At 37.8% G+C, this 7,616-nt stretch overlaps 2 protein-coding genes across 6 annotated transcripts; both read right to left on the bottom strand.

Annotated features, from left to right (window-relative positions):
- Positions 1-1,319: 1,319 nt before the first annotated feature.
- Positions 1,320-5,189, bottom strand: LOC132706628 (odorant receptor Or2-like). Of its 4 annotated transcripts, XR_009619611.1 has the most exons (6): positions 2,841-5,189; positions 2,427-2,526; positions 2,271-2,369; positions 2,063-2,218; positions 1,886-2,004; positions 1,323-1,836 (listed from the first exon to the last, which is right to left on the bottom strand). XR_009619611.1 is itself a non-coding variant. In XM_060678077.1 (5 exons), exons 1-5 carry the CDS (start codon positions 3,614-3,616, stop codon positions 1,951-1,953), a joined length of 1,185 nt encoding a protein of 394 aa, XP_060534060.1. In that variant the 5' UTR covers positions 3,617-5,189; the 3' UTR covers positions 1,323-1,950. The 4 variants fall into 4 exon arrangements, 2 of the variants coding, with proteins under 2 accessions (XP_060534060.1, XP_060534061.1); XM_060678077.1 differs by having other exon boundaries at positions 1,323-2,004; XR_009619612.1 differs by lacking the exon at positions 2,271-2,369 and having other exon boundaries at positions 1,320-2,004; positions 2,063-2,230; positions 2,416-2,526.
- LOC132706624 (uncharacterized) lies at positions 4,735-7,303 on the bottom strand. Of its 2 annotated transcripts, XM_060678072.1 has the most exons (5): positions 6,520-7,303; positions 5,262-5,361; positions 5,104-5,202; positions 4,899-5,054; positions 4,735-4,830 (listed from the first exon to the last, which is right to left on the bottom strand). In XM_060678072.1, exons 1-5 carry the CDS (start codon positions 7,296-7,298, stop codon positions 4,789-4,791), a joined length of 1,176 nt encoding a protein of 391 aa, XP_060534055.1. In that variant the 5' UTR covers positions 7,299-7,303; the 3' UTR covers positions 4,735-4,788. The 2 variants fall into 2 exon arrangements, with proteins under 2 accessions (XP_060534055.1, XP_060534054.1); XM_060678071.1 differs by having other exon boundaries at positions 4,824-5,054.
- Between the last annotated feature and the right edge of the window lie 313 nt (positions 7,304-7,616).

Below are 7,616 nucleotides of genomic sequence, written 5' to 3'. Positions count from 1 at the left end.
GCTTTAAGTTCGAGATGATATGCGTCTTCCGTGATCCGTCACTTTAATTTTTATAACAAAATTGTTGAGACTAATCACAATTAATCTTGACATGACATAATTGATCGTATTTGTGAAACGTGTGAGATAATCTTTAAGATTTTGAATCGAAGTAGATTGGTTTTAATGCTGCCACAACGGTAGCAGCCCTAGGTGCCACATAAACATAAAGTTTCTTTGCGTTCAAGCTATTATGTGGTAGTGGTAGACATATTTGTGAATGGTGAAAGTTTGGAGTGACTTCGTTAATTATATAGTATTAGTGACACCAGAATCACTTTTGCTTCTTCAAATCCCAATTTACTAGTAATTTGTAGATTCTATTTAGATTCGTTTCAATGCTGCTACCACGGTAGCAGCCCTAGGTGGCACATAAACATAAAGTTTCTTTGCGTTCAAGCTATTATGTGGTAGTGGTAGACATATTTGTGAATGGTGAAAGTTTGGAGTGGCTTCATTAATTACATAGTATTAGTGACACCAGAATCACTTTTGCTTCTTCACATCCCAATTTACTAGCAATTTGTAGAATATATTTAGATTCGTTTCAATGCTGCTACCACGGTAGCAGCCCTAGGTGGCACATAAACATAAAGTTTCTTTGCGTTCAAGCTATTATGTGGTAGTGGTAGACATATTTGTGAATGGTGAAAGTTTGGAGTGATTTCATTAATTAAATATTATTAGTGACACCAGAATCACTTTTGCTTCTTCACATCCCAATTTACTAGTAATTTGTAGAATATATTTAGATTCGTTTCAATGCTGCTACCACGGTAGCAGCATTAGGTGGCACATAAACATAAAGTTTCTTTGCTTTCAAGCTATTATGTGGTAGTGGTAGACATATTTGTGAATGGTGAAAGTTTGGAGTGGCTTCATTAATTACATAGTATTAGTGACACCAGAATCACTTTTGCTTCTTCACATCCCAATTTACTAGCAATTTGTAGAATATATTTAGATTCGTTTCAATGCTTCTACCACGGTAGCAGCCCTAGGTGGCACATAAACCTAAAGTTTCTTTGCTTTCAAGCTATTAAGTGGTAGTGGTAGACATATTTGTGAATGGTGAAAGTTTGGAGTGGCTTCATTAATTACATAGTATTAGTGACACCAGAATCACTTTTGCTTCTTCACATCCCAATTTACTAGCAATTTGTAGAATATATTTAGATTCGTTTCAATGCTGCTACCACGGTAGCAGCCCTAGGTGGCACATAAACCTAAAGTTTCTTTGCTTTCAAGCTATTAAGTGGTAGTGGTAGACATATTTGTGAATGGTGAAAGTTTGGAGTGACTTCGTTAATTAAATATTATTAGTGACACCAGAATCACTTTTGCTTCTTCACATCCCAATTTACTAGCAATTTGTAGAATATATTTAGATTCGTTTCAATGCTGCTACCACGGTAGCAGCCCTAGGTGGCACATAAACCTAAAGTTTCTTTGCTTTCAAGCTATTAAGTGGTAGTGGTAGACATATTTGTGAATGGTGAAAGTTTGGAGTGACTTCGTTAATTAAATATTATTAGTGACACCAGAATCACTTTTGCTTCTTCACATCCCAATTTACTAGTAATTTGTAGAATATATTTAGATTCGTTTCAATGCTGCTACCACGGTACCAGCCATAGGTGGCACATAAACATAAAGTTTCTTTGCGTTCAAGCTATTAAGTGGTAGTGGTAGGCATATTTGTGAATGGTGAAAGTTTGGAGTGACTTCATTAATTACATAGTATTAGTGACACCAGAATCACTTTTGCTTCTTAAGAATGTGATTATTCGTTGTAACCTTAAATAATAGATAAAATACAAAAATATATTTATATTAATCCTTTTACTTAAGGCCATTATATTGAGTGAAAGATAAGGTTCCTGGAAATATTCAACATCGATATATCGCCACCTATTGATAGCCGTGCTTCATCAGGGTGACGTAAGAATACGAAGCCTTCAATATCTGAAACATAAAGCTCCATGGATTTCTTCTAATTTCAGAAAAATGTATAAAAATTCACCGCTAAAGCTGACTCCATGGTCATCGCATTAAAAGGTCCGATGGTTAACCTCAGGGGCCTCTGAGTTCGCGCGATCATAATCAACAGTATTCTCCTAAGCTTATTGTGTTGGTCGTGCCACGGACTATCGTAGAGCGCATCAGACAGAGCGACGCTCTATGGATGACTCTGAGAATATTTCGTATTTCGGTAAAACTCGGGTGATTACCTGGACTTTTATTTCATCGGTGGTAAGACCCAAAATAAAAATCTGAACCAGCACAAAGCAAAAATAGAATGCCGGTGTGAGCAACATTTGGCGGTTGTACTGAAAATTGTACGAGTTGCACTGGCAATAGGTAACAAAAGCTCACCCACAAAATACCGTCAGGAACTGAACAGAGACTGCTGCTACGTTCAGTGAGTTGAGGAGGTACTCCAAGAGAAGTAAGTACCTGATGGACTCGTTTAAATTCTTTACAAATCTGAAAAAAAAAACACTTTTTACTTTTCGGTAGCTACTAGTCTAACAAAGGTTTGTAGAATTTTGCGTTTAGTCTGATCTTGTACAGAGTTCGGTGAATTATATTCTATAATATGGAAATAACAAATATTGTATCTTTTTCTAAAATTGTTGAGTTAGCTAAAACATATTAGACTAAATTGAATGAGCTCATTCTTTGCACTCGACAGGATAGCTTTTGGAAGTTTCGCGTGGTTCATTACTCTGAATTCGACAAGTAAATCAGTTTTTTATGAGTGAAAAAATGATGAAATGTTATTAAACTTTGGTACTCACTCGATAACCCCTTGGTGTTCCACTATCAGAAGTTTCAAATTCGTCAGAGCGTCGTCGCAGCGGAGACCTACCCTCCGGAATCTGATCTGTAGGTTTTTCAATGCCGAAGACGCGAACGCTGCGCAAGTGAATATTATCACTTTGGTCGAAAATATGATCAGGGTATTGAACACTAGAGCGACCTCGGTGATCGCCAGCACCAAAGTCTCGTGCTTCCTCTTGTTGACGTTAAAATAGTACAGGTGAAGGAGAATAGGTCTATCAAGAGTTACGTTCTTCTCTCTGTTATATCTCGCCACCTCCATGTTGTGCCAGAAGTTCTCCAAAATTAGCGTCGAGCCAGTGCACGCTGTTAAAGCAAAAAAGATGGCGCTGAGCGCGTCGTTGAAACGGACCTCCTCCAGGTGTGAGTTTAAAATATCCTCGTCGTCGCTGATCGATATGAGATTCTCCTCGTTGACGACATTGGTTATTATCTCGGTGAACTTGCTACTTCGGATAACCACCGTGACGTAGTGAGTGATGAGGAGGCTTATGACGAACGGCAGCTGCTTGAACGTTTCGAGGTCAGTGGTTTGTGTGGTCAGCGTGATCGTAAACTGGATGCAAATGGAAGATACGAACGTGGCGAAGTAAAATGAGATGAAAATCGAATAGAGCGCGTAAACCTTGCATAAGGCGTTGTTTCGAGTGGGCAAATCCAGCGTCCACATTCCCACGGAGATCATGAACCATTTGGAAAATGACACAATCGATCTGCGCTTGATGGTTGTCATTGTGGCGTGTATGTGTGTGTGTGCGGTGACCAAGCGTGTCTTTTATAAAGGCCCGCACAACGTGTAATAAAGGGTTTCGACTATTCTACTTCCCCGCCCACGGAGAAACGCCCTGTGGTTATCGAAATGACAGGGGACGTCGTTCGCAGGTATCGGAGAATCTCTGATAATGATAGGTGCGCCGTTCCCCTTACAGCAGTCACGTTAGTGAGTTTTTTTTGTTCGTCCCCAAACTTTGATTTGTCGTGAAATTTAGTGACGCCTTCAAATGGTCGTCTCTCGGATATATGGAAGAACAAATCGATTCTGGATAATCTCACGATATAGAAAATGCTGTGTCCGTCAAAGCTTTAGCAAGTGAATTAATGTCCAGATTGAACTGTCAGATATTAATACTCCATACTACTTCAACGCTGAGCTAGAGAATCATCATCTAACAAGAGCAAAAAGAAGGTTCATAAAAACGTATGTCTAGAAATGCTTAGTTTCCAATATAATATGTGCAAAAATTAAGTTTATTGTGTATCAAATAGCCCAAAAAAATCAATGTTCAGAACAACACGTTTCGTCAATTTTCATTATTGTTACTTTTTCTCTCGAAAACGAGGCAAGACAAGAAAACAACCCTAGAGTCAAGAGAGTTGTACTTTTAAGAGCTTATTATGACTAGCTGGAGTGCACGTGCCACAATTTCAATCTAGTTATAACAAAATAAAAAAAATATTTATTATTGTAAAAAATCAGTTTTTAAAAATATGTTATACTCCAGCCGTATTTTGGACTGACATTTTATGAACCTCTCTCTTTTTTTCGTGACGAATCTCCAGCAGAACTTTGACGCATGTAAAGCCCTGCTAATAATAACGGTTATTTTAATTTTGCTGGTGAAGATTAGGATGATAATTAAAGGTAACGCTTTTAAGCAAAAACTATTATGTTACTGTACTTTTCTGGGTTGCAAAAAATGTATCTAGTTGGTACGACAAAATGTTTCACAATCTTTGAAATAAAATTTCTTAATACATTTGTCAGTCACTAATGTACAAAATTGCACCATGGAAAAGCTGTGCTATGCTTCTTCGTATCATTCCCATAGTTCAAAGTTAGATATTAAGGGAGTTGGGTCCGATCTTGAGACTAAGTTTTATATAGTATATTTAAAATTGTGCATTTTAGGTCATCAGAGTGACGTAAGAATACGACGCCTTCAATATCTGAAATGTGAAATAATTACTTCTTTTGTTTCTCTGTTCGATAGCTTGAAAAGCGGCCGAAAACTTACTGCCAAAGCGGACTGCATCGTCATAGGATTGAAAGGGCCTATGGTCAGCTCTAACGGCCTCTGAGTTCGAGTCAAAACGATCAATATCATTTTCTTAACCTCTTCGTTTTGGTAATGCCACGGGCCATCGTACAGGGCGTCCGACAAAGCGAGGCTCTGTTGATAATTTTCCTGTTTGATGTTTCATTAAAGTTTATGGGATTACCTGAACTCTTATTTCGTCAGTGGTCAGACCCAAAATGAACACTTGAAGCAGCACGAAACATAAGTAAAAAATTGGGGTCACTAGCATACCGGCATCGCACTGAAAACAGCAGTACTGCAGATTTAATGCGCGATTAATTTGTAATACATTTGTAATACCGTTAGGAACTGAACTGAGACTGCGGCTAAGTTCAGAGAGTTTAGGAAATATTCAAGCAGGAGCAAACTTTTTATTAGCTCGTTTAGATTCTTCACAAACCTGCAAGGAACATTTTAACGATCCATAAAAATAGGCGCAGTCGGTGGTATACATTTTTAATCAATAATTATTTATAAAGTTCTCTTGTTTGTCCATAATTCTGAATTCTGCATTATCTCTCTGATAGATAAAATTATATATTCAATAATTAAAACCCGTGTTGTGACATTGCGAAGTACTAAAGCAAGCGTAACTTCGTCGTACGGGAAGTTTCTAAATTACAAAGTACCGGGTGGTCATTCTAACGCAACCCTATACCTTATCTCAGAATATACACTAAAATATGAAGTATTTTATAAAATTTATGTCAAAAAATTATTGATAATTTTGAAATAGTTACCTCATACATTTCTTTGGAATATGATAGATTTTAAACGTTGTCATAGCCAACTAAGAATTAATATGACAAAGCTTGAAACCCGCAACAAAAGCGACCATATAAGAATAAAAAACATATAAACATTTTCACCATAGACAACCTTATACAAACTTGCTTTTATTTTTAATGGTAAACAAGACAAAATTATGTCATTTGGGGATATCTATTAAAAAAAAAGATTTTTGAAAGTTTTGTTTATTTAGTATTTAATCTTACTTTTTCAACACCCGGTAGGTTCTTGCCGACAAGGTAATAAACCCAAATTAAAAAATAAACATTTCTTTTCGGAAAAATTGGTATTTTTCTTAGGGCTTGCATTATTTAAGAGGAAAACTTAAATATGTCATAAACCATTAGACATGGATGTAGAACATTATATACGAAATTTTCCTAGAAACTTGAGTAGAATCCAAAAATCTGATAACATACAGCATGTTCGATTAAAAAAATGACGTTGTGTTTACCCAAGCAACACTGAGTGTCTTGTATATGCAAAAATATAATAAAATAAAACTTCGTGTCAAACCAGATGACTTTTCTATTTAAGATTTTTTCGTACATCCTGTACATTCTGAGATAAGATATAGGGTTACGTTATATAAAATACTAGAAACTATCAAAATAACACAGATATTACCGCTTTATTATGGTAGTTTGCGAGTCGTCATCCACACGATTTAGTTATTGTCGCTAACCCACCTCAAATAGACATACAATTAAGACAAGGAACGCTAAAACTTGCTATGACAGCGAAAAGTGAGAGCTCTTCGCAAACTTACTCTGCGATCCCTTGGTGCTCCATTATAAGAACTTTCAAATTTATTAAAGCGTCCTTTTGTCGTAGTCCTAGTTTTCGGAACTTGATCTGGAGACACTTTAGTGTCGAAGCGGCAAACGTTATGCAAGTATAGACGATAACTTTCGTCGAAACTATGACGAATGTGGTGAAACCAAGGACCATTTCGTTTACCACCAACACCAGCGTTTCGTGCTTGTGCATATTCACATTGAAATAATACAAATCCAAAAGAATTGGCCTCTCCAGAGACGCGTTGTGTTTTGCGTTGTAGCTGGCCACATTCATGTTGGACGTGAAGTTCTCCCAAAGCAGAGTCGCCGCCGTACAGAGGCACAAAATGAACACAGTCATGTTCACCGAGTTGCTGAAGCTGATTCCCCTCAAGTGGGAAAACAATATTTCCCGATTTTCACAATACATTAGCTTCTTCTCCTCTTGTTCAACGCGAGCTACGAGATCAGTGAAGCGGCCCCTCCGGATGACCAGCGTTACGTAATAGGTTGTCAGGATGACTATGACGAAAGAAAGTTGCTTGAAGGTGTCGGGCTCGAAAAACTTCGTCGCCACACTTATTCCGAACTGGATAGAGATTGACAATGCGAGAGTTGCGAAGTAGACCGCGTTGAAAACTGAATACAATCCGTAAATTTTGATCGCCGCTGGATCCCGAAAGGGCAGCTCCAGTTTCCACAACCCGACAAATAGCAGGAAAAATTTAGAAAACGACAAAATGGACTTGGGCTTCGCTGTCGCCGCCATCGGACTTGTAACTTAGGTCGCAGTGGCGACGAGAACATGAGCAAATATTTATAAAGCCCAAAACTACCCCTTCACGCACCAACATAAATAAAAGCCGATAAAATTCTCCGCCCCTGGCGGCATGTGCCCGCCTTGTGATTATCGAAATTACAGAGCTCGTGGTTGTGGTTGAGAACGGTAGTGTTATTATCGAGAAATCTCGTAGTTCCCTATTTCTAGACTGGTCAATGTCACGTTTGGATTTCTGCTAAAAGTTTTGATTACGTTTTGCTTGCATTTTTCTGTTGATCTGTTACCGTTTGGTGGGAATGACTTGGT

Source organism: Cylas formicarius, unplaced genomic scaffold (assembly GCF_029955315.1).
Source record: "Cylas formicarius isolate icCylForm1 unplaced genomic scaffold, icCylForm1.1 PGA_scaffold_8__14_contigs__length_24414737, whole genome shotgun sequence".
Lineage (NCBI taxonomy): Eukaryota > Metazoa > Arthropoda > Insecta > Coleoptera > Brentidae > Cylas > Cylas formicarius.
The sequence above is the reverse complement of the archived record's forward strand: the minus strand, read 5'-3'. Positions and strand labels throughout refer to the sequence as shown.

Coding starts and splice junctions, on each gene's coding strand:
- LOC132706624 (XM_060678071.1), bottom strand. CDS start 7,298: ATGGCGGCGACAGCGAAGCCCAAGTCCATTTTGTCGTTTTCTAAATTT. Junction 5,203..5,261: donor TCTCAGTTCAGTTCCTAACG/GTATTACAAATG, acceptor TGCTGTTTTCAG/TGCGATGCCGGTATGCTAGT. Junction 5,055..5,103: donor CTGACGAAATAAGAGTTCAG/GTAATCCCATAA, acceptor AATTATCAACAG/AGCCTCGCTTTGTCGGACGC.
- LOC132706628 (XM_060678077.1), bottom strand. CDS start 3,616: ATGACAACCATCAAGCGCAGATCGATTGTGTCATTTTCCAAATGGTTC. Junction 2,527..2,840: donor GAACACCAAGGGGTTATCGA/GTGAGTACCAAA, acceptor TTTTTTTTTCAG/ATTTGTAAAGAATTTAAACG. Junction 2,005..2,062: donor CCATGGAGTCAGCTTTAGCG/GTGAATTTTTAT, acceptor TTTATGTTTCAG/ATATTGAAGGCTTCGTATTC.